The sequence below is a fragment of the Candoia aspera genome, chromosome 1, assembly GCF_035149785.1.
Source record: "Candoia aspera isolate rCanAsp1 chromosome 1, rCanAsp1.hap2, whole genome shotgun sequence".
Taxonomy (NCBI): domain Eukaryota; kingdom Metazoa; phylum Chordata; class Lepidosauria; order Squamata; family Boidae; genus Candoia; species Candoia aspera.
The window spans coordinates 98,409,174-98,434,559 of NC_086153.1; the positions used below are offsets into that span (position 1 = coordinate 98,409,174).

General features: G+C 39.6%; 1 protein-coding gene across 1 annotated transcript in view; it reads left to right on the plus strand.

The window, feature by feature from the left end:
• The window catches only part of TRDN (triadin), a 207,467-nt gene extending 182,931 nt beyond the window's left edge, over positions 1-24,536 (plus strand). Inside the window, exons 24-42 of the mRNA XM_063295963.1 lie at positions 4,242-4,274; positions 4,380-4,418; positions 5,083-5,115; positions 5,212-5,250; positions 6,350-6,382; positions 6,502-6,540; positions 9,665-9,697; positions 9,803-9,841; positions 10,160-10,192; positions 10,296-10,334; positions 11,350-11,382; positions 18,574-18,612; positions 19,049-19,087; positions 20,285-20,317; positions 23,031-23,069; positions 23,987-24,019; positions 24,133-24,171; positions 24,338-24,370; positions 24,475-24,536. Coding sequence (XP_063152033.1) covers positions 4,242-4,274; positions 4,380-4,418; positions 5,083-5,115; positions 5,212-5,250; positions 6,350-6,382; positions 6,502-6,540; positions 9,665-9,697; positions 9,803-9,841; positions 10,160-10,192; positions 10,296-10,334; positions 11,350-11,382; positions 18,574-18,612; positions 19,049-19,087; positions 20,285-20,317; positions 23,031-23,069; positions 23,987-24,019; positions 24,133-24,171; positions 24,338-24,370; positions 24,475-24,536 — 710 coding nt within the window. The remainder of the gene's footprint in view (positions 1-4,241; positions 4,275-4,379; positions 4,419-5,082; positions 5,116-5,211; positions 5,251-6,349; positions 6,383-6,501; positions 6,541-9,664; positions 9,698-9,802; positions 9,842-10,159; positions 10,193-10,295; positions 10,335-11,349; positions 11,383-18,573; positions 18,613-19,048; positions 19,088-20,284; positions 20,318-23,030; positions 23,070-23,986; positions 24,020-24,132; positions 24,172-24,337; positions 24,371-24,474) is intronic.
• Positions 24,537-25,386: the final 850 nt, after the last annotated feature.

Consider the following 25,386-nt stretch of genomic DNA (forward strand, 5'->3'; position numbering starts at 1 on the left):
TAAATGTTGGAAATGCCATGAACAGAAGGCAAAGTTTTACATGTGGTGGACATATAAAAAAACTCAAAACTACTAGAAAGATATACATAGTACAATGCAGAAAAGTTTGGAAATTAATTTTGAAATGAGATCACAACTTTTTTTACTAGGTATAATCCCAGAATATATCAATGAGAAATATCATAATTTACTTAGATACATGCTCAAGGCAATGAGAATACATTTTGCCCAACATTGGAAGAAATATACAATTCCAATGATATCTGACTGGGAACTTAAACTTGGAGAATATGCAGCAATGGCAAAATTAACAGCATATACAGACAACAGAAAGAAAATGAGAACCAGTTAATCCCTGCTTTGTTTTAATTATGAAATCACAAGACTAATTATCTTTATGTGATCTTGGTCCATCATTTCACTAATGATACATAATGTATACAATAATGCCAACCGTTGCTGTGTACTTCTGATGCAGAAATCATGTTCTGTCCTTCTTTCTTCCTAGAACCACATAAGAAAGAAAAACCAACAAAAATAGGTAAGTATGTTCATATTTTCTTTCCTTTACTTCCCCAAAACATGACATTGAATATGGATATGGATTATACATGTTCAAAGTGTAGAATAACTTTAATCCTTATATCTTTTTGTTTTAGCCAAAGTGCCAAAGAAAGATACGACTGTAAAAGAATCTGGTAAGACCATATCTCAGAAATGGCATTGTCCCCTCTGAACACTTAGTATAAATTAACACAAGACTATGGAAATGGATGTTCAACATCACAAGTAACTAACTAGTGAAATAAAACACAAAACTTGAATAATAGAGTACATTCTTCCCACTGTGGGTTACCTACGCCTCATCCACACAGTCCTGTTGACCTGACTCCAAGACAGTCTGCTTCTCTTTCCTTGAGATGTCCTCTTATCTGATCTTGGTATTGGGGCCAGATTGCCGGTGATCCAGCAGAAAGGGCTGTTTGCCACCAAAACATGGATGAACACATGAATGTATTACATTTCAGTCCTGTAACTGGAGGAAGGGGTGCAAGCTGCTCAGTCTTGTCCTCAATTCAAAAGACTTATAAGCCTTATGATTAAAATAATAATAATAATAATAATAGATCATAAATTGCATTCTGCCAACTGTGAGTTATCCAGTAAGAGCAGTCTCTTCAATCCTACCTTCATTTTAATTGGGGAATTAAAACATGCTGTCTCTAAGTGCCCTTGGTCTATCATTTTTTTCTCAGTTAAGTATGGAATCATCCACTATTTATTTTGAATATCCAAATGCAGAAATCATGTTCAGGTCTTTCTCTTACTTTCTAGAAGCAGACAAGAGAGAAAAGCCAATAGAAATAGGTAGGCATGCTCTTATTTTCCTACCTTTACTTACTTGAAAGATGTGTTACGTATACTGATAATCCATACTCATCATTTATAATAATTAATATATATTAAATCTTTTCATTTTAGCCAAGCTGCCAAAGAAGGCTGTGCGTGCAAACAAAACTGGTAAGGCCTGAGAAAAAATACATCTGGGATATTCCACTTTCTACCTTGAAAATTAATAAAAGACTACAGATATGAGTATTCCATAAGAGACGTGCCTAAATATTGAAATAAAACATCAAATGTAGATAGGAGACTACATTCCGTCCAATGTGATTAATTGGGGAATTAAAACATTCTGTCTCTAAGTGCCCTCAGTCTGTCATTTCTTTTTCTGTTAAGTATGGAATCATCCACTGTTAATTTTGAACACCTAAATGCAGAAATCATGTTCAAGTCTTCCTCTTACTTTCTAGAAGCAGACAAGAAAGAAAAGCCAATAGAAATAGGTAGGCAAGCTCTTATTCCCCCCCCCCCCGCGCCCCTGCTTACCTGAAAGATGTGATATGCATACTGATTATCCATGTTCAACATTTATAATGATCAATGTGCTTCTATATTTTCATTTTAGCCAAGCTGCCAAAGAAGCCTGGGCATACAAATAAAACTGGTAAGACCTGTGTAAAAATAAATAGAAAATTCTATTTTCCACTTTGAAAATTAATAAAAGACTGCAGAAATGAGAGTTCCAAAAGAAGTGACTAACTGCTAAAAATAAAACACCAAATGTGGCTTGCTCTTTGATTGCCTTCTGGCTCACCGGCATCACCCTCCCCCATGGGAAGGGAGGGCCTATTATATTGGCCTACCCAGGTGACTGATAGAGCTTATGGAGTTCCAGAGGGAGGTTGTGGTTTTCTCTGAGGATCTGATGAGTGGTTAGGGTGAGGCCTTAGTTGCTGCCTAGCATGAGTTGTTGACTGGGGCCTTGGACCACAACACCCCTATGTGCCCTCTCCCTGTGCACCAATCCCAGGGCACACCTGGGTTACTGAGGAACTCCAGGAGATGATGCACAAAAGAAATGTCTGGAGTGACATTGGAGGAAGATTCGAGCAAGTCTGATTGAACATGAGTAAGAGCCCATATTACCTCGTGGTGATAAGGGCAGTGAAACGTCAGTATTGTGACTGTTGATAGCCATCCAGTGGCCTGATTTAGGGTGACCCAGTCCTTCTTAGGCAAGGATGGCCACAGGATCATCTGCACAGCTTCTAGATATCTGGCAAATAATGTTGCTCAGATTGACACTGAGTTGGATTCTGGCTGGGTGTGTCTGGTCTAGGTGCCTAGGGCTCAGGGCCGCAACTAGGGGGTGGCAACCGGGGCATGTGCCCCGGGTGCTGTGCTGGTGGGGCACCAAAATGAGCACAGGGGGGTGCCAAAATGAGTACTGGTGGGGCACCAAAATGAGCACGGAATCCATGTTTGTCCTGGGTGACACAGACCCTAGTTGCGGCCCTGCTAGGGCCCATTCTTGTGGTACGATCTGGGTTGAGTTTAAACTGGTGACTCCTGAGGAAATGGACAGGGTTCTCTGTGCTGTTGCTTTTGCCGCTTGTTTGATTTCTCAGCAGCTTTCAATACGGTCCACCATGGAAACCTTTTGGATCAGCTCCAGGAGTTGGGAATTGAGGGCACCTTTTTATGGTGTTTCTCTTCCTTCCTTTGGACCTAGTTCCAGTCAATGTTGTTTGGGAGGAGAGGTTGTCCCCTAGGCTCCCTAAGTTGCTCCTTTGTGGGGTGCCACAGGGCTCAGTGCTCTCTTATTCAACATCTACATGAAATTGCTAGGTAAAATCATCCACCAGATTGGGGTTTGGTATCATCAATGTTCTAATGATACCCAATTATATTTCTCGACCCCAGGCCAGCCAAGTGAGGCTTTAGAAGTCCTGTCCCAGTGCCTGGAGGCTGTGCGGGCCTGGATGGGGAGGAATCATTTCTGTCCCACAAAGACTGAATGGCTGTAGATATTAGGCCACCTAGATTCAGAAATATTCCATCTTTAGCCTTGGATGGGGTTTGGGATTGGGAAACTCTTCAGAAAGTCACTCACCTCAAGCCTGACTACTGCAATGCACTGTATGTGGGGCTGTCCTTGAAGACCACTCAGAAGCTTCAACTGGTCCTGAATGTGGTGGCATGAGCATGTGACATCTCTGTTCCATGAACTGCACTGGTTGCTAGTATGCATCTGGGTACAAATCAAAGTGCTGGTTATGACCTATAAAATCCTACGTGGCACAGGGCCTGGTTATTTGAGGGACTGCTGCTTTCCTACGGTATCTGTCTGGCCAATACAAGGTGATAGGTTGGCACACTCTGGATTCCTTTAACCAAACAGGGTCATCACTGGGACCCAGGGAACATAACTTCTTTGTCATGGTGACTTTCCTCTGCAATGAGATTGTTGTGAGATCTGGTGGCTGACCCAAAGGGCCTTAAAGACCTGACTCTTTTCCCAGGCCCTGGCCTAGGGTGGTTGGAGCCCCTTGTTGGTTGTGTCTATGTATGCCTTGTGTTGTTAGCTGATTCACCATCTTTTCTTTATTTATCTTGTTTTTATCTGTATTGTATTTTATCCTGTTTATTATATTATGAGCCAGCAAGAGTTGGTTTGGAGTTGGGCTGTGCCTAGATGTTCTGTCCGATGTGATTATCCTATCAGAAGAGCCTTTTCAACCCTGCTTTGTTTTAACCGTGGAATTAAAAGACTCACTGACTTAAAGATATCACACACATTCACTCTGTGTAATGTATGGAACTGCAGCCCTCCTCCCCCCTTTACTATTTAATCTTGAATGCAGAAATCATGTTCTGGTCTTTGTCTTATTTTCTAGAACCACAAAAGAAAGAAAAGCCAATAGAAATAGGTACATATGCTTTCTTTGTCCCACTGTTACTTCCCTGCAACATATTGATATAATAGAGCTGTTCAAAATGTATAATAACTCAGTATTTATATCCTTTCATTTTAGCCAAACTGCCAAAGAAGGATATGCATATAAAAGAATCTGGTAAGACCTGGCTAACAAAAAAAAATCTGTCTATGTAATTATGTTTTCTTTTGAACACATACTATAAATCAGCAAAGGAATGTTGAAATGAATGTGGCATAAAGCAAATGATTAAGGAGAGAAATAAAATGGTGAATATGTATTATGGGGAGTATTCCTCCCACTGTGGGTTAACTAGGGGTCATCCACACAATCTTCTTGCCCTGGCTCTGAGGCAGTCTGCTTCCCTTTTCTTGAGGAGATGTCCTCACATCGGATCCTTTAGATTCGGGCCAGCCTGCAGGTGATCCAGCAGGAAGTGCTGTTTCCCATTAAAACATGGATGAAAACCTGAATGTACTACATGTCAATCCACTCACTGGAACAAGAAGTGGAAGCTGCTCAGTCTTGTTTTTAATTCAAAATGCACATGAGCCTTAAGAATTTTTTAAAAACCACAGAAACAAAGCAATGAATATTTAATAAAATGCATTCTGCCAACTGTGAGTTATCTAGTAAGAACAGTCCCTTCAATCCCAACTTAGTTTTAACAGTCAAATTAAAAGACTGACTTAAAATGACTTCAATCTATCATTTAATTCTATGTAAAGTAGGGAATCACCCACTGTTCATTATAAACAACCAAATACAGAAATAATGCTCTGGTCTTCCTCTTACTGTCTAGCATCTCACAAGAAAGAAAAGCCATTAGAAATAGGTAAGAATGAATTACTGCCCCACCTTTGCTTCCTTGAAGAATATTGATATAGTACAACATTTATTAAAACATACTACTTTTAACTTTTCATTTTAGCCAAGCTGCTGAAGAAGGATATCCGTATAAAAGAATCTGGTAAGAGCTGGGTAAAAACAAATATAGCAATTTACACTTCCCATCAATTAATGCAAAATTATTAAGATGGGTTTGCCTTGAAAAAGTGATGGACCAAAGAAATAAAATGACAAGGATAGATAATATTCTCATCCCTTGCCCTGGCCCCAGGATCATTTGCTTACTGCTTGTTGAGGATATGTCCTCATATAAGAGTCTCTTTCTCAGGGCTGGCTTGCTCCTGAGGCAGGCTGAAGCTGCTTCAGTTGATCCAACCAGAAAGTGGTCTTTTCCATCAGAAAGCAGAGACTGACCTCCTCCAGGACTATTCTGTGTTGCCTGGAGGAGGAATCTTTAGTGTTGCCAACATGCTGGGCTTTAGGCCCATAGAAGGACCATCTCATCCAGTTATCAGTGCCCTCTATGGCTAATTTAATTTTGACTATCAGAGAAATTGGAACCTTTGCACTTGAAGTTTATCCTTTCTTTTTAGGGAGAGTTGGGCTACCCAATACAGAACTCTGAAAAACAAAATTGGGTGTTCTCTAAGTTCAGGATTCTCATCAGTAATTGCTAGCCCTTAAACAGAATCTTGCAAGACTGAAAGTATTTCTCCCCTCTTCTCTTTTAAGTCTCCAGAAAATTAGGGAGGGTCCCTTTTGAAACACTTCCCATGCTTTTACCCCAACTGCAGACTGAGCTGCCTCTTATCAGACCATTGCCTAGGCTGCAGGTCTTCCTCCTGTCTCCCAAGGTCATTTCCACATACCATCACAGTAATCTCCTCACAGCTTTAACAGACATTGCACATCCCAATGCCACCTCTTACCATGGCAGTCTTTGTCCCCTGCCCTTCCCCACTTTCATAGTCCTCCTTCTCTGCCTGCCTGATTATGCCCCCCACCAGGAATCCCCCCAGCCAAGGGTGGCTGTTTTCCCCATCCCGTTCCTCTTCCCTCTGCTGCCATTTCCTTTATCTTTGCACTTTGTGGAGAACATTGCTGCCACACCTGACCGCAGCAGCAGCAGCAGCAGGAGAAGGAACAATCCACTGTCTTTGTGCCCTTTTTCCTTTACCCAAATGCTGACATCATGTTCTGGTTTTCCTCTTACTTTCTAGAACCACCCAAGAAAGAAAAGCCAAGAGAAATGGGTAAGCACTCTTGTATTTTGTCTTCTGCGCTTCTCTGAAATGTATGGGCATGAAATGGACTTTGATCATCTGTGTTCAATCTATGTCATAATCAAAATGTTTGAATCTTTTTCTTTTAGCCAAACTGCCAAAGAAAGATGTGCATGTAAACAAAACTGGTAAGTGCTGTGTAAAAATAAGTCTAGAAAATCACACAATTACTATAAATTAACACAACTCTGTGAAAATTTTATTTATTTATTTATTTTATTTATCAAATTTGTCACTGCCCATCTCCTCCCACCAGAGTGACTCTGGTCAGTTTACAGCAAAATAATCAATAAAACAATAAAAATACAATAAAAATACAATATAAAAATATAATATCTAAAAATACAATTACAAATAAACAACAATCATAGATAAAAATGGAATCCCAAATGGCCAATAATAACTCAGTCCTTGTATGCAACAAGTGCTCTAGGGCACTAGCCACCCCCAAACACGATGACTCCTCTCCGCGCCCAAGCAAGGTGGCAGAGCCAGGTCTTCAAATTCCTCCAGAAGGCCAGAAGCAATGGGGCCAACCTCATCTCCGGGGGCAGGATGTTCCAAAGGGTAGGAGCTACTGCAAAGAAGGCCCGCCTCCTGGACCCCACCAGATGGAATTCTCTTACTGATGGGGCCGCAACATGCCCTCTCTGCATGGTCAGGTGGGACAGGTTGACATCAGGGGGAAGAAGCGGTCCCTCAGGTAGCCTGGCCCCATGCCCTGTAGGGCTTTAAAGGTGATGACCAATACCTTGAATTGGACCCAGAGGCAGATGGCACCCAGTGCAACTCATGGAGCAAAGATGTTACATGTGCCCTTTTAGGGGCACCAAAGATAGCCCACACAGCTGCATTCTGGACCAGCTGTAGCTTCTGGATACTCTTCAAGGGTAGCCCCATGGAGAGCGCATTGCAACAGTCTATATGAGAGATAAAAAGGGCATGAGTGACTGTTTGAAGGGCATCCTGATCCATGAAGTAACTGGTGCACAACACGAAGTTGTGCAAAGGCCCTCCTGGCCATGCTACCACCTGCTTTTCGAGCAGGAGCTGTGAGTCCACGAGGACCCCCAGATTATGCACCAGGTCTGTCTGGGGCAGTGCAACCCCATCCAGAACTAAAGATGACAAAGTCCTGGATACGGAAGAGCCATTAACCCACAGCCACTCCGTCTTACCAGGGTTCAGCTGAAGCCTGTTTTTCCCCATCCAGGCCCCTACAGCCCCCAGGAACTGAGAGAGGGCAGTCACAGTATCACTTACCTCACCTGGGATGGAGATGAATAACTGAGTATCATCAGCATATTGATGATACCTCATCCCATGGTGACAGATGATCTCACCCAGAAAATGAGTGTTCCATAAAACCAGTGAATAATAGTGAATTAAAATGTCAAACATGAATGATAGACTGCATTCTGCCCAGTTTGGGTTTTCTATTCAGAAGAACCTGCTCAATTTGGCTTCATTTTGATTGTCAAATTAAAAGTTTCACTGACTTTAAGGGATCTCAATCTATCACTTAATTCTGTGTAAAGTAGGGAATCACTCGCTGTTTATTATAAATGGTGAAATGCAGAAATAATGCCCTGGTCTTCCTCATACTTTCTAGAACCACACATGAAAGCAAAGCCAATAGAAATAGGTAAGCATTATCTTGTCTTCTCTTCTTTGCTTCCTTAAAACGTACTGATTTGATACAGACATTGGTTAATCATGTTCAAAATTTATAATAATCAACATGCTTAGATCTTTTTATTTTAGCCAAACTGCCGAAGAAGGTTTCATGTGTAAACAAAACTGGTAAGTCCTGTGTAAAAATAAATCTAGAAAATTGCATGTTCCACTTTGAATGTGCATTGTAAATTAACACAAGTCTGTAGAAATGAGTGTGCTGGAACACAAGTGACTAGTGAAATAAAATGACAAACAGGGGACAGTGTGGTGTAGTGGTTAAGGAACTTGGCTGGAATCAGAGGGAGCCAGGTTCAAGTTGCCCTCAGCCATGGAAGCACACCGAATGACTTTGAGAAAGTCACCCTCTCTCAGTCCTGCCTATCTCACAGGGTGATTATTGTGGGGAAATAGAGGAGGAATTCATCTTTATGTCATTTTGAATCCTCAACAAAAGGCAGACTATAAATTTAAGGAATACAATAAGCCCAGGTAAGTGTTAAACCATCTTCTCTGAGTGGAATCTTCCATCTGGTGAAAACCAGCAGCTGGTCCCAATCTGAAGGGAATGTAGGTGACAGGGCCTCTACGGGAGGGTAATTTTTGTATTGCTCCCCCTCCTTTGGAACAGGGTACCACCAGCGATGAGGTCAGCCCCAGCCTGCTGCAGTTGCAAAAGCTGCTGAGCACCGGCTGTTTTGGAGAGCCTTTGGAGATGGATGAGTGATGAGTGCTTGGCTAGAAGTGCCAGTGATTGTGGATCCTTCGCCATTATTTTCTTTGTTTTATACCATGGATGTACTGCATTTCAGTCCTTCCTGGAATAAGGAATGGAAGCTGCTCAGATTCATTGTCAATTGAAGTCTTAAGAAATTTTTAAAAAAGAAACAAAGAAACAGACAAATAAATAATGAATGAATGTATGCTGTGACTTACCTAATCCAAATTGTTGGAAAATTACTCTGGGTAATTTCCAGATTACTTCCCAGCCAGCACACTCGCAGTCAATTCCTGTATCCAGATCAGAGCATGCACACAGGTCACTCAGTTTAGCTAGCAAAAATATATATATAGCTTGATGTTTTCTTTATTTAAAACAGTTGACTGGCAAAAGGGATAAAAGGCAGGCAAAAGCAGGGAGAGATAAACATGAACAGTGGGCAAGACGTAAAAAGGTAAAGGACTTAATTACAATGAGCTACATTATCTGGATCACAGAACTTTCTAGAGCCACTGGAGACAATAGAGTGGGTAATTAACAAGGACATTCCCAAATGGAGCAACCTTCGGTTATTCCAGCATTAAGCCTTTTATGTACATCACAGCAGCAGAATAGAAATGGAAAGTAGGCCACCAGGTGATCCCTCCTCTATTTTGCACTCTGGAGGAAGCATCTGTTAGAACCGGATGATGTATTCAACACAAACATCCCTTTCAAACTCTGCTTCATTTTAATTGTGGAATCAAAAGACTAACTGTGTGGTCTCAGCCTATCATTTCATTCTGTATAAAGTATGGAATTATGCCACTCTTTGCGATAAATAGTCCATCTCTCTGGTCTTTCTTTTACTTTTCCAGAACCACACAGGAAAGAAAAGCCAATCAAAACAGGTAAATATGATCTTATTTCTTTACTTTCCTGAAATATATGGATATGATATGGATGTTGATTGTTGATGTTCAAAATTTATAATAATCAAATCTTTTTTTTTTTAGCCAAACTGCCAAAGAAGGATGTGCATGTAAAGACAACTGGTAAGGCCTATGTAAAAACAAATTTAGAAACTTACACTTTCCATGTTGATCACAAGGCTTTTGAAATGAGTATGCCATAAAAGTGATTAACTAGTGGACTAAAACAACAAACACTGAAAATAGGATACATTCTGTCAACTGTGGATTATCTTTTCAGAAAAGCCCTTCCAATCACTGCTTTATCTGAGTTGTGAAATCAGAAGATTCACTAATTTTAAGTGATCTCAGTCTTTGATTTCTCTTGATGTATGAAATTACCCAAATCTTTACTATGAACATTCCAGTCCAGAAATGTTTTCATCTTCCTCTTATTTCTAGAACCACATAAGAAAGAAAAAACAATAGAAATAGGTAAATATTCTCAAATTTTCTCAACTTGCCTCCCTGCAGCATACTATTGACATGGTATGCTGTTCAAAATTTATAATAACCCAAAACAATATTTTTTTTTCAGCCAAGCTTTCAGAAAAGGATAAGCATATGGAAGAATCTGGTAAGACCTGGGTAAAAATAAATCTAGCAAAGTACACTTTCTGCAGGAGGTGGTGTGTTTGTGTGAGCTGGGATCTGACCTGAGTTACTACTAGTTGAGCAGGTTTTCTATCTATATATAAAAAAGAGAGTTACTCAGAGACAATACATTATAGGAATACGCAAAGGGTATTATCTAGCCAGCTATACCCTACCAGGGGAATAGTCAAAGAGAATGTGCATGTATACTTGCAGCAAAGGCAGAGGGAAGTGAGCTCAGATTTTAAAAGCTTATAAAGCTTATAAAACAAACACCAGATAAAATAGGGAAGCAAAACAAATCCTCAGTTATCTACCTATATCCAGTTTCCCCTTGTGGTCAGTAAGTGAAGAGATGCTGAAGAATTAGTGCCATGGATTCACATTTCCCACACATTCTATTTTTAACACTTAATATAAATCGACATAAGACAATGGAAATAAATGTGCTATTGGAAAAAGGTAGAGAGTAAGGAAGATGACCTTGATGGTGATAGGCAAGCTCCGTTGCCGAGGCAACAAGGGGTAAAACATTTTTTAAGTCCAGAATGTCCAGATAATGTTCAGAAGTAGCTCAGGCAGATGCCTCCCTAATTCACTAAGTGTAAGAAGGAGGAGGAGGTACAGCACAATTTGATTTGCGAGATTCTGTTATTATAACCAATCTCAATAAAAGTAGCTTTAGCCTTTCTGTGGAATTGATTTCCTGGCCTGGTCTACCTAGTAGGGCTGACAAAAAGTGCCAAAGTCCTGAAGTAAAATGGCAGACGGGAACCAGGGTGGTGTAGTGCTTAAAAGGTTGAACTGGCAACAGGGAGACCCAGGTTCGAGACTGCTCTCAGCCATGGAACCTGACTGAGTGACTTTGGGCCAGCCAGTCTGTCTCAGCCCAACCAACCTCACAAGGCTGTTGTTGTGGGGAGAAATGGGAAGAAAGAATACTATTTATTACAAGCACTCCAATGCAGAAGTCATGTTATGGTCTTCTTAATTTCTAGAAACACACAAGAAAGAAAAGCCAATAGACATAGGTAAGCATGCTTGCACTATCTAACCATGCCTTCAGCAAAGCACGTTGAGATGCTGTAATGTTTAAAGTTATAATATCCCAATACTTAAACCCTTTTATTTCAGCAAACCTACCGAAGAAGGATGTGCATGTGAAAAAATCTGGTAAGCACAAGGGAAAAAAAATCATTAGGGAAAATTACAGTCCATTTTTAACACTTAGTATAACAGGTAGATTTGAGCTTAGTATCTTGTCTTTGCTTCCCTGAAATACACTGATAGAACTGTCCAGAATTTATACTAACCCAATACTTATATTCTTGTTTTTCAGCAATCCTGCCCAAAAAGGATATCCATATAAAAGAATCTGGTAAGACCGGGTAAAAAATTACACTTTAAACTTTAAACACAGTATAAATTAACAGAAGACTATGGAAATGTGTACGATAGGACAGGTGTCTGACTAGTGAAGTAAAATGGCAGATGGAAACAGTATAGTGTAATGGTTATGGCATTGGGCTGGCACCAGGGAGATGCACGTTTAGCCACAGAAACCCATGGGGGACTTTCAGGCAGTCAGGTTCTCTCAGTCCAACCAAGGGAATAGGGCTGTTGCTGTGGTAGAAATGGGAGGCGTCAGCACTAGGCTTTCATAGGAAGAGAAAGCGAAATATAAATCTAAGAAATAAAATCAGCCTGCAGATAGGTGAGACAACCTTGCCCAGTTGGAATCTGCCCATCTGAAGAGATCCCCCAAGGGAGGGGTGCATGTCCAACCCATGCCGAAAGTTCTCTCCAGAGGCCCTGGATGAGGGACTCCCTTGTTGTTTCTCCCTCCTCTGAAACAGGAGGACCAGAGACAGGGTAAGCCACCTCCCTACTGCAATTCTGGAAAGTTGTAAGGAGTGGCTGTTCTGCAGTGCCTTTGGGGATGGATGAGTGATGAGTGCTTGGCCAAAGGAAGGGCCAGCTATTGTGGATTATTTGTAGTTCTTCTGTGTATTTTATATGGGGAATGTACTACATTTCAACTCTATTACTGGAAAGAGTAGTGTAAGTCACTTAGTCATTGTAAATTGGAGAAGGGTGGAAGGAAGGAAGGAAGGAAGGAAGGGAGGAAGGGAGGAAGGGAGGAAGGGAGGAAGGAAGGATCCTTCAATCCCAGTTTTGTTTTAATTGTTGAATCATGGGACTATTTGGGTGTATGTGACCTTGATCTATCATTTCACTCTCTAATGTATGGAATAACGCCAACGTTTGCTGTGTACACTCTGATGCAGAAATCGTGTTCTGTCCTTCTTTCTTCCTAGAACCACATAAGAAAGAAAAACCAACAAAAATAGGTAAGTATGTTCATATTTTCTTTACTTCCCCAAAACATGATATTGAATATGGATATGGATTATACATGTTTAAAATGTAGAATAATTGAAATCCTTGTATCTTCTTGTTTTAGCCAAAGTGCCAAAGAAAAATGTGCATGTAAAGGAATCTGGTAAGACAGGGGTAAAAACATATCTCAGAAATGGCATTGTCCCCTCTGAACACTTAGTGTAAATTAACACAAGACTATGGAAATGGATGTTCCACACCACAAGTGACTAACTAGTGAAATAGAACACAAAACTTGAATAATAGACTATATTCTTCCCACTGTGGGTTACCTACGCCTCATCCACACAGTCCTGTTGCCCTGACTCCAGGACAGTCTGCTTCCCTTTTCTTGAGATGTCCTCACATTGGATCTTGGTATTGGGGCCAGATTGCGGGTGATCCGGCAGAAAGGGCTTTTTGCCACCAAAACATGGATGAAAACCTGAAAGTATTGCATTTATTGCCTGTACAGTATAACTTGAAGAAGGGCCAGAAGCTGCTCAGTCTTGTTCTTAGTTCAAAGGACATATAAGTCTTAAGACATATAAACCTTAAGAAGAAAAACGCAGAAGCAAACAAATGAATAGATAATAAAGTGAATTCTGCCAACTGACTGCAGAATGTATTCAATCCCAATTTAGTGTTAACTGTGGAATTAAAGTGCCCTCAGTCTATTATTTGTTTCTCTGTGAAGTGTTATACTATACGCTGTTTTTTTGAACACTTGAATGCAAAAATCATATTCTGCTTTTCCTCTTACTTTTTTAGAACCAGAAAAGAAAGAAAAGCCAATAGACATAGGTAAGCATACTCTTATTTTCCTACCTTTACTTAACTGAAAGATGTGTTACACATACTGTTTATTCATGTTCAACATATATAATAATCTATATGCTTAAAACTTTTCATTTTAGCCAAGCTGCCAAAGAAGGCTGTGCATGCAAACAAAACTGGTAAGACCTGAGAAAAAATACATCAGGGAAATTCCACTTTCCACCTTGAAAATTAACAAAAGACTACAGATATGAGTGTTCCATAAGAGAAGTGGCTAAATATTGAAATAAAACATCAGACGTAGATAGGAGACTATGTTCTGTCCCATGAGATTATCTGGCCAGAAGGGTCTTTTCAACCAAAATTTTAAATGTGAAATTAAAAGACACACTGACTTAAAGTGATCTCAGTCTATGATTTTAACCTGTTTAATGTACAGAATTACACCATCCCATCCCATCCGGCCATGAATCCTGGTGAATCCATTGCCATTTTACCTGTAGCTACCAGGAAATTAGATCTCTCCTGTTTGAAGGTTGTCCTTGCTTCTGTGTGGAGGAAAGGCTTTGTTTGGGAATACTGAACTCATGAATCCCCAACTCTGGGGTTTCCCTAAGTTTAGTATTCCTATCCGTAACCTCCTTGCAGCCTTAGAAGACACTGCATGACCCCCCATGTTGATCTGAGCCTCCCTTCCCTGACCCTCCTCTTCTTCTCTGCCTGCCTCCTCCCCACACTGTGAAGCCCCCCAGCCAGGTGTGGACCCTTCCCCAATCTTATTCCTCTTCCCTTGAATGCCATTTTTCTTAAATCTGTGCTTGTGGGAGAGCTTTGCTGTCACACCTGGCAGCAGCAACTGCAGGAAGAGGAGGTAACTCCTGTACTTGTGTAAAACAGGGAATTTTTTCTTTTTCCATCCATCCCCCAAAAGTTTGTAATATATAGGATGACCTCACACTTTGTGTTGAGCACTGTGATGCAGAAATCATGTTCTGGTCTTCCTCTCTCTTTCTAGAACTACACAAGAAAGAAAGGCCAATAGAAATGGGTAAATATGCTCTTGTCTTCTCTTCTGTGTTTCCAGAAATATATGGATATTGATTACCTATGTTCATTTTTTAAAAATTATTTATTATTCAATTTGTTTATTATTGAAATTTTGCTACCACCCATCTCCCCCAAAAGGGGGAGGAAAAATTATTCCTAACAGTATTTTTGGTGCTGTGTTAACAGACACTGCACAGCTCATCACCACCTTCCACCCTGGTGATTGTATCCTTCCTTCCCTTGCCCATATTATGCTTCTCTGCTTGCCTCCTTCCTGCACTGTGAAGCCCCCCAGCCAAGTGTTGATCCTTTCCCAACCTTATTCCTCTACCCTCAACTGCCATTTCTCTTGTATCTGTGCTTGTGGAAAAGCTTTGCTGCCAAAATTGGGAGTAGCTGCAACAGCAGGAAGAGGATGTAACCACTCTACCTGTGCAAAATGAGGAACCTTCCCTTTTACTATGAATGCCCCAATTCTTTGTAAAATATGGAATAGCCTGACACTTTTCAATGAACACTGTAATGCAGAAATCATGTTGTGGTCTTCCTCTTACTTTCTAGAGTCACACAAGAAAGGAAAGCCAGCAGACATGGGTAAGTCTGCTCCTGTTTTCTAATCTTTGCTTCCCTGAAACACATGGATATGATATGGATATTGGTTATCTACATTCAAAATTTATCATAAATTTTGTGACCCTTCGAACGGTCACTCATGCCCTGATCATCTCCCATATAGACTACTGTAATGTGCTCTACATGGGGCTACCCTTGAAGAGTATCCGGAAGCTACAGCTGGTCCAGAATGCAGCCATGCGGGCGATCTTAGGTGCCTCAAGATCAGCACATAATACTCCCTTGCTCTGCAAGCTGCATTGAGTGCCAGTCTGCTTTTGGGTCCAATTCAAGGTGTTGGTTATCACCTTTAAAGCCCTAAGTGGCATGGGTCCAGGTTACCTAAGGGACCATCTCATCCCTGTTACATTACTTGGATTTCATTATATTTTATATTTATATTTATTGATTATTATATTTATTGATATTATGATTTTATAGAATTTTACATTATTTTATTGTGAACTGCCCAGGTTCCCCCAAGTGGGGGAGGTGGGCGGTAATAAAAATATGATAAATAAATAAATAACCAATATGATTAATATTTTTATTTTAGCCAAGCTGCCAAAGAAGGATATTCATGTAAAAGAATCTGGTAAGACCTGGGTAAAAACATATGTTTGAAATTATGCATTTCACTCTGAACACAAACTATAAATTAATACAGGTCTTTGGAAATGAGTGTCCCATACTTATTAAGTGAATAAGAAAAGCTACTAAGAGATGTGACTAAGTAGTGGAATAATATCAAAGATAATTAATATGCTACATTCTGCCCATTATAGATTATCAAGTTAGAAGAGCTTATTCAATCTCTGCTTTAACTGTGGATTGAGAAGGCTCACTGTCTATAAGTGAGCTCAGTCTATCATTTCATTCTCTGTAAAACATAGTCTTACCTTACTATAAACATTCCAATACAGAAACAATGCTATGGTCTTGTCTGATTTTCTAGATATAAGTAACTATGTTCTTATTCTTTTCTCCTCTGCTTCTCTGAAACATATGGAATATGGTATGCTGTTCAAATTTTATAATAATCCATTATTTATATCCATTTATTTTAGCCAAGATGCCAAAGAAGGATATTCACATAAAAGAATTGGGTAAGACCTGAGTAAGATCAACCCTAGAAATTTCATTTTCCACTTTGAACATTTAGTATAGCATAACACAAGATTATGGAAATGAACCTGCAATAAAAAAAACTGATTAAGCAGAGAAATAAGATGGTGAGCATGCCATATACTGCGGGGTATCTAAGCCTCATCCACATAGCTCCACTGACATGTCTCCAAGACAGTCTATTTACTTCTTGTTGAGAACATATCCTCACATAAGAGCCTCCATCTCAGGGCCAGTTTGCTACTGAGGCACACTGAAGGTAATCCAGCAAGGAAGTGTTTTTCCATCAGAAAACAGAAGCAGACCTCCTCCATGACCAATCTGTGTTGCCTGGAGGAGTCTCCAGTGTTGGCAATATGCTGGGCTACATTGTCCCACGGAAGGACCATCCCATCCCATCCACTCATGAGTGCCTCCACGGCCATTTTAATTTTGACTACCAGAGAGATTGGAACTTTCTCACTTGAAGTTTATCTTTTTTAGGCAAGTTGGTTTACCCAATACAGCACTCAGAAAACCAAGATTGGCTGTTCTCTAAGTTCAGAATTCCCATCAGTAATCTCCTCACAGCTTTAACAGACATTGCACATCCCAATGCCACCTCTTACCATGGCAGTCTTTGTCCCCTGCCCTTCCCCACTTTCATAGTCCTCCTTCTCTGCCTGCCTGATTATGCCCCCCACCAGGAATCCCCCCAGCCAAGGGTGGCTCTTTTCCCCATCCTGTTCCTCTTCCCTCTGCTGCCATTTCCTTTATCTTTGCACTTTGTGGAGAACATTGCTGCCACTCCTGACCACAGCAGCAGCAGCAGCAGGAGAAGGAACAATCCACTGTCTTTGTGCCCTTTTTCCTTTACCCAAATGCTGACATCATGTTCTGGTTTTCCTCTTACTTTCTAGAACCACCCAAGAAAGAAAAGCCAAGAGAAATGGGTAAGCACTCTTGTATTTTGTCTTCTGCGCTTCTCTGAAATGTATGGGCATGAAATGGACTTTGATCATCTGTGTTCAATCTATGTCATAATCAAAATGTTTGAATCTTTTTCTTTTAGCCAAACTGCCAAAGAAAGATGTGCATGTAAACAAAACTGGTAAGTGCTGTGTAAAAATAAGTCTAGAAAATCACACCTTCCACTTGGAACAGCTACTAGTATGTAAACACACTCTACGGAAATGAAAGTGCCATAAAACCACTGAATAATACTGAATTAAAATGGCAAACTTGGATGATAGACTATATTCTGCCCACCTAGGGTTTTCTAGCCAGAATAGCCTGTTCAGTCTCTGCTTCATTTTAATTGTCAAATTAACAGACTCTCTAACTTTAAGGGACCTCAATCTATCATTTCATTCTGTGTAAAGTAGGGAATCACCCACTGTTTGCTATATACAACCAAATGTAGAAATAATGTCTTCGTCTTCCTCTTACTTTCTAGAAGCACAAAAGAAAGAAAAACCTAGAGAAATTGGTAAGTTTCTTGGTGCTCTCTGAGCCTTGTTGTTTTCTTGCAGACGTTTCATTGCCAGACTAGGCAACATCTTCAGTGCGAAGAGGGAGTGGGCCTTGCTCTCAGTTTAAATAGCATGTTTTGTCCAGCTTGTGTTGGTAGGGGTGTTGTTCTCTCCTTGGGAGTTCCTTGATTGGGCTGTTGTTTGCTGCTTGGTTGATTGACTGAGTTAATAGTTCCTTGATTAGGGTATATTGTGCTGTTTGATTGTCCACCTGGTGTTAATCCTGGTGTTAATCTTTGCATACTGGGTGTTGATTGCTGGCGAGGAGGTGTTCTGGTCTTTTGGCTTTTCTATTGTCTCTTTTGAATGGTATGTAAATGTTGTTTACCTCTGTGTGTCTGTTGATGGCATCTTACACTCTCTCCCGTGTTTCCTTGAAACATATGAGTATGATATGAATATTGATTTCACCCACTCCTTGTTTAGTGACTACCTTGGTTAGCAACCATTTGCAAATGTAACGGTAATAAAAAATTAATTTTCCAACCAATGTGCACATTTACGACCAAATTTTGTGCTCCTGACAACAATGCATGCTGAAGTGAGTATAACACTAGCATAGCTGTACAAGAGAACTTTATCTGAATGAGATGGAAGGAACCAGTGATCTTCTCAGTCTCTCTCTCTCTCTCTCTCAGTCACATGTTCACTTAGCAACCTTTTCACTTAATGACCTGGTTGTTGAAATGGAACTCAGTTGCTAAATGAGGAGTGGGTGTATATCTGTTCAGTCTACATAATAGTCAAAATGCTTGAATCTTTTTCTTTTAGGCAAAGTGCCAAAGAAAGAAGTGTACATAAACAAAACTGGTAAGTGCTATGTAAAAATCTAGAAAATGTTCCATTTTGAACAATTACTATATATCAACACAACTCTATGGAAATGCATGTGCTATAATGCAAGTGACAAACCCATGAAATCTAACAGCAGACATGGATAAAATTACATTCCGCTCACAGTGGATTATCTGGTCAGATTTGCCTCTTCAATCTCTGCTTCATTTTAATTATGGAATTAGGAGATTCACCAACTTTACTTGACTTCAATCTATGATTTCAGTCAGTGTAAAATATGGAATACCCCACTCTTTACTATGAACACTCCCCTGCAGAAATAATGTTCAGGTCTTCCTCTTACTTTGTAGAATCACACAAGAAAGAAAAGTTATTTGAAATTGGTAAACATATTGATATATTATTGTTTTTCAAAATTCATAATAACCCAGTATATATCCTTTTAATTTAGGCAACCTTCCAAAAAGGGATATTCACATAAAGGCATCCGGTAAGACTTCTGCAAAAATAGAACTGGAAAATTATACTTCCCACTTCAACTATTATAAATTAAAACAAGATGATAGAAATGTCCACATGTAAGACAGATGACTTAGCTAGTGAAATAAACCAGGAAATAGCAACCAATGTGGTGGTGTTTACAGTATTGAATATGCACTTGTGAGGGCCAGGTTCAAATCAGCCCTCAGCCACAGATAATAACTGTCTGACTCTGAGCCAGTTACATTCTTTCAGCCCAACCAATTGCACAGTTTTTTTTTAATGAGATACAAAATGGTAGGTGGGAGTGCTATGTATGCCACTGTGACCTTCTCAAGAAAAGGCGGGGAGTAACTGTTAAAATGAAATAAGTCTTGGTATCTGGGAGGCAGCTTTCCCCAAGTAGGATCTGTGCATTCTTCTGTAGGAAGATCAGGCAGAGGGAGTGTGCAGCCCACAAGGCATGTTGTCATTAGGGTGCCCCTCTTCTGGAACAACAGACTGCACAGATAAGGCCAACCCTTTGCTTGCTGCAGTTCTGAGAATCTGTTGACCTTGATGTTCTGGAGGCCATTTGGAGATGAATGAGTGATGAGTATTTGGCCAGGAGAAGACTCAGTGATTGTGGATTATTGGGTAATTTGTTTTTGTTAGTGTTATGATTATAGATTTATTCTACTGTAATCTTGTTACTGGAAGTAACCCGGACATTGTGAATTACAGATTTATTTATTTATTTGTTTGTCTGTTTATTTATCAATCAAATTTTGCCACCACCCATCTCCCCCTGACAGAGGAACTCTGGGCAGTTTACAATAGAGCTAAAAATTAAAATACAGTAAAACCACAATTAATATATAAAATATAAATACAAATACAAAATATAAATATATGTAAGGTTTAAGAAATAAAACAGCAAAGAAAAAAACAAATGAATAATTAATTGTGTCCTGACTGGTGTATTCCTAGACAGAATGACCACTTCAATCGCTGCCTCGTTTTAATTGTGGAATCAAAAGATTAGCTGTCTAAATTCAGTCTATTAGTGATTCTATGCAAAGAATAGGGTTAACCCACTGCTTATTATAAACACACAAATATACACAAATACACCTAAGGTCACTCTGTGATTGAGGCAGCATACAAGTCAACACATACTTTAAAAAAAACCCAGCAGAAATAATATTTCGTTCTTCTTACTTTCTAGAACCACATAAGAAAGAAAAGCCAATAAAAATAGGTTACATATGCTCATATTTTCCCACCTTTGCTTCCATGAAACATCTAAATACAATATAGATATTGATTATCCGTGTTCAAAATTTATGATAAACCAAAATGTTTAAATATTTTCATTTTAGCCAAGCTGTCAAAGAAGACTGTGCATGTCAATAAAACTGGTAAGATCTGGAAAAAATAAATCTAGAAAATTATACTTCCTACTTTGAACAATTACTGTGAAGTAATACAAGGGTATGCCAATGAATGAGTCATAAAACAATTGATTAATTAGTGAAATAAAATGGCAAATGGGAGACAAGGGGTATGTAGTTAAGGGGTTGGTTCTTCACTAAGAAGATGCACACACACACACACACATTGAAGCTCACCGTGTAATTTTAGGGAATCACTCTCTCTCACCCCAAACCAAGTGAACAGGGCTGTTGCTGGGGGTAGAAATGGGAGGAGGAGGCACTATGCATTCCATAGGGAGCTCCTGAATAAAAAGCGAAATATAAATCTAAGAAATAAAATCAACCTGTGCATCAGTGAGACAGGCTTCCCTAACTGGAATCTGCCCATCTGATGAGATCCAACATGGAAGGGGTGTATGTCCAACCCATTGAGAAAGTTGTCTTTGGAGCCCCTGAGAGAAGGATTCCCTTGTTATTTCTCCCTTCTCTGGAACAGGAGCACCAAAGATGAGATCGGCCCCCTCACTGCTAAATTCTGGAAAGTTGTTAAGAAGTGACCGTTCTGGGAAGCCTTTGAGGATGGATGAGTGATGAGTGCTTGGCCAAAAGAAGGGCCAGTGATTGTGGATTATTTGTACATCTTCTGTGTCTTTTATACAAGGAATGTATTGCATTTCAACCCTATTACCCAAAGGACTAGTGTAAATCACTCAGTCATTGTAAATTGGGGAGGGAGGGATGGCAGGCAGGCAGGCTCCTTCAATCTCAATTTTGTTTTAATGCTTGAATCATGTGGACATTTGACCCTAGTCTATCATTTCCCTCTTTGTAAGGTATGGAATAACCCCACCATTTACAATGATTTGTTACTATGATTTGTTTACTGCTATTATTTGTTTTAAATGGTTTTTATAATATGTTTTAATTGTTGGTTTTATTGTACATGCCCAGAGTCACCTTGTGTGAGATGGGCGGCTATATACTGTAAATTTGATAGATAAATAAATAAATAAACAAACGCCCCAATGGAGAAATCATTTTCTGCTCCTTTTCTTACTTTTTAGAACCACACAAGAAACAAAAGCCAATAGAAACAGGTAAGTACATCCATATTTTCTTACCTTTGTTTTCCCAAAAGATAGGATTATGGCATGGATATACTGTACATGTTCAAAATGTAGAATAACTTTATCCTTGTATCTTTTTGTTTTAGCCAAAGTGCCAAAGAAAGATATGACTGTAAAGGAATCTGGTAAGACCATATCTCAGAAATGGCATTGTCCCCTCTGAACACTTATTATAAATTAACACAAGACTATGGAAATGGATGTTCCACACCACAAGTGACTAACTAGTGAAATAGAACACAAAACTTGAATAATAGACTATATTCTTCCCACTATGGGTTACCTAGGCCTCACCCACACAGTCCTGTTGCCCTGACTCCAGGACAGTCTGCTTCCCTTTTCTTGAGATGTCCTCACATTGGATCTTGGTATTGGGTCCAGATTGCGGGTGATCCGGAAGAAAGGGCTGTTTGCCACCAAAACGTGGATGAAAACCTGAAAGTATTGCATGTACAGTATAACTTGAAGAAGGGGCAGAAGCTGCTCAGTCTTGTTCTCAATTTAAAAGACATATAAGCCTTAAGATGGTTTTTCTTTAAAAAAAACACTGAAAATGAATAGATAATAAAATACGTTCTGCCAAGCTTGAATTATCTAGTCAGAGCAGTCCCTTCAATCCCAGTTTAGTTTTAACTGGGGAATTAAAATATTCTTTTTATAAATACCCTCAGTCTATCATTTCCTTCTCGATTAAGTACGAAATCATCCAGTGTTTACTCTGAATACCCAAATGCAGAAATCATGTTGAGGTCTTCCTCTTACTTTCTAGAAGCAGACAAGAGAGAAAAACCAATAGAAATCTTTTCTCTTATTTCCCAAACTTTGTCTTACCTGAAATACGTGATACACATAACTGATAATCTATATTCAACATTTATAATAATCAATATGCTTAAAACTTTTCATTTTAGCCAAGCTGACAAAGAAGGCTGTGCATGCAAACAAAACTGGTAAGGCCTGAAAAATAAATCTGGGATATTCCACTTTCCACCTTGAAAATTAACAAAAGACTACAGATATGAGTGTTCCATAAGAGAAGTGGCTAAATATTGAAATAAAACATCAAACGTAGATAGGGGACTATGTTTTGTCCCATGAGATTATCTGGCCAGAAGGGCCTTTTCTACCCTGCTTTGTTTTAATTGTGGAATTAAAAGACTCACTGACTTAAAGTGATCTCAGGCTTTTTCCCTATTTAGTGTTTCACACTCCACCCTTTGCTCTGCACCCTTGAATGCAGAAATAATGTTCTGATCTTCCTCTTATTTTCTATAAACACACAAGAAAGAAAAGCCAATAGAAATAGGTTAAGTATATTGTCATTGTGCCTCTTTTATTTCCCTGATGCCAATGATATAGTGAAGCTGTTCAACATATATAATAACTCATTACTTGTATCCTTTTATTTTAGCCAAGCTGCCAAAGAAGGATATCCATGTAAAAAAAACTGGTAAGATCTGGGTAAAAACAAATCTAGCAAATTACACTTCTCATCAATTAACATAAGATTATTAAGATGAGTTTGCTGTGAAAAATTGATAGATCAAAGAAATCAAATCATAAGGATGGATAATAGAGTGCCTTCTGCCCATCTTTGGTGTCCTAGGACTCATCCTTTGCCTTGTTCCAAGATCATTTGTTTACCACTTCTTGAAGATATGTCCTCATATGAGATGTGAGGCCTTCTTAGGGTTTGCTTGCTGCTGAGGCAGGCTGGAGTTCTTCCAGGTGATCCACCCATAAAGTGGCCTTTTCCATCAGGAGACTTCCTCTATGACTGAGTTGCCCAGAGAAGGAGTCTTTAGAGTTGGTAACCTGCTGGATTCCAGTTGGCCCAGAGCAGGACCATACCATCCCATCTGGCCATGACTCCTGGTGAATCCATTGCCATTTTAACTGTATTAGATCTCTTCTGTTCGGAGGTTGTTCTTGCTTCTGTGAGGTGGGGGGTGGGAGGGAGATCTGTTTGGGAATATTGAATTCATGAATTCCCACCTCTGGGGTTTTCCTAAGTTTAGTATTCCTATCTGTAACCTCCTTGCAGCCTTAGAAGACACTGCATGACCCCCCATGTTGATCTGAGCCTCCCTTCCCTGACCCACCTCTTACTTCTTCTCTGCCTGCCTCCTCCTCACACTGTGAAGCTCCCCAGCCAAGTGTGGACCCTTCCTTAACCGTATTCCTCTTCCCTTGAATGTCATTTCTCTTAAATCTCTGCTTGTGGGAGAGCTTTGCTGTCATATTTGACAGCAGCAACAGCAGGAAGGGGAGGCAACCACTGTCCTTGCACCAGAGGGGGAATCTCCTCCTTTCCTGTGAACGTCCCAACAAGAGAAATCATGTTCTGCTCTTCCTCTTACTTTCTAGAACCAGAGAAGAAAGAAAAGCCAATAGAAATAGGTAAGCATGCTCTTATTTTCCCACCTTTGCTTACCTGAAAGTTGTGTTACATATAGTGATTATCCATACTCATCATTTATAATAATTAATATATTTTAATCTTTTCATTTTAGCCAAGCTGCCAAAGAAAACTGTGCATGCAAACAAAACTGGTAAGACCTGAGAAAAAATACATCTGGGATATTCCACTTTCCACCTTGAAAATTAACAAAAGACTACAGATATATGTTCCATAAGAGAAGTGGCTAACTACTGAAGTAAACCATCAAACATAGAACTATTCAATGAAAAACCATTTTCTTGTCTCTTATTTTCTAGAAACACACAAGAAAGAAAAGCCAATAGAAATAGGTACGTAAGTATGCTGTCCATGTCCCACCTTTACTTCCCTGAACCATATTGATAAAGCTGTTTAAAATTTATAATAACCCAATATTTATATCCTTTTATTTTAGCCAAGCTGCCGAAGAAGGATATCCATGTAAAAGAATCTGGTAAGATCTCAGCAAAAAAATAAATAAATTACAGTTTTCATTTTGAATGTTTAGTAAACATACAAGAGTATGGAAATGAGTGTGCCGGAAGAAAAGTGCCAATAGAGAAATAAAGTGGCAACCATGGATAATAGAGTACCTTCCGCCCACAATGGGTTATCTAGGATCATCATGTTTAGGTCTTCCTCTTACTTTCTAGAACCAGACAAGAAAGAAAAATCAGTACAAATAGGTAAGCAATGTTTTATTTTCTGACCTTTGCTTTCTGAAATATACAGATATGAGAAGAATATTCATTATCTATGTTTAAAATTTATCATAACCAAAATACTTAATTTATTTTTTTTAGTCAAGCTGCCTAAGAAGGATGTGCATATAAAAGAATCTGGTAAGACCTGGGTGAAAACACACCTATCTATGAATTTGCATTTTCCACTTTGAGCACTTACTATAAAATAACATGGCACTGTGGAAATGAATGTTCCTTAAACAAGTGACTAAGGAGAGAAGTAAAATTATGGGCATTTAGTGTAGTGTGTACTTTGACCATTGTGGTTATCTAGGCCTCATCCACACTACCCCATTGCCATGGATCCAAGATAGACTATTTACTGTTTGTTGCAGACATATTCTCTCTTAAGGTCCTCCATCTCAGGGCCAACTTGCTTACTGAGGCATGATGAAGCTGCTTTAGGCAATCTGGCCAGAAATTGGTGTTTTCTGTCAAAAAACAGAAGCAGACCTCCTCCATGATCATTCTGTGTTGCCTAGAGGTGGAGTTTCTAATGTTGGCAACCTGCTGGGCTCCACTGTCCCACAGAAGGGCTGCACCATCCCATCCATCATGGATTGTGACTATCAGGGCGATGGAAT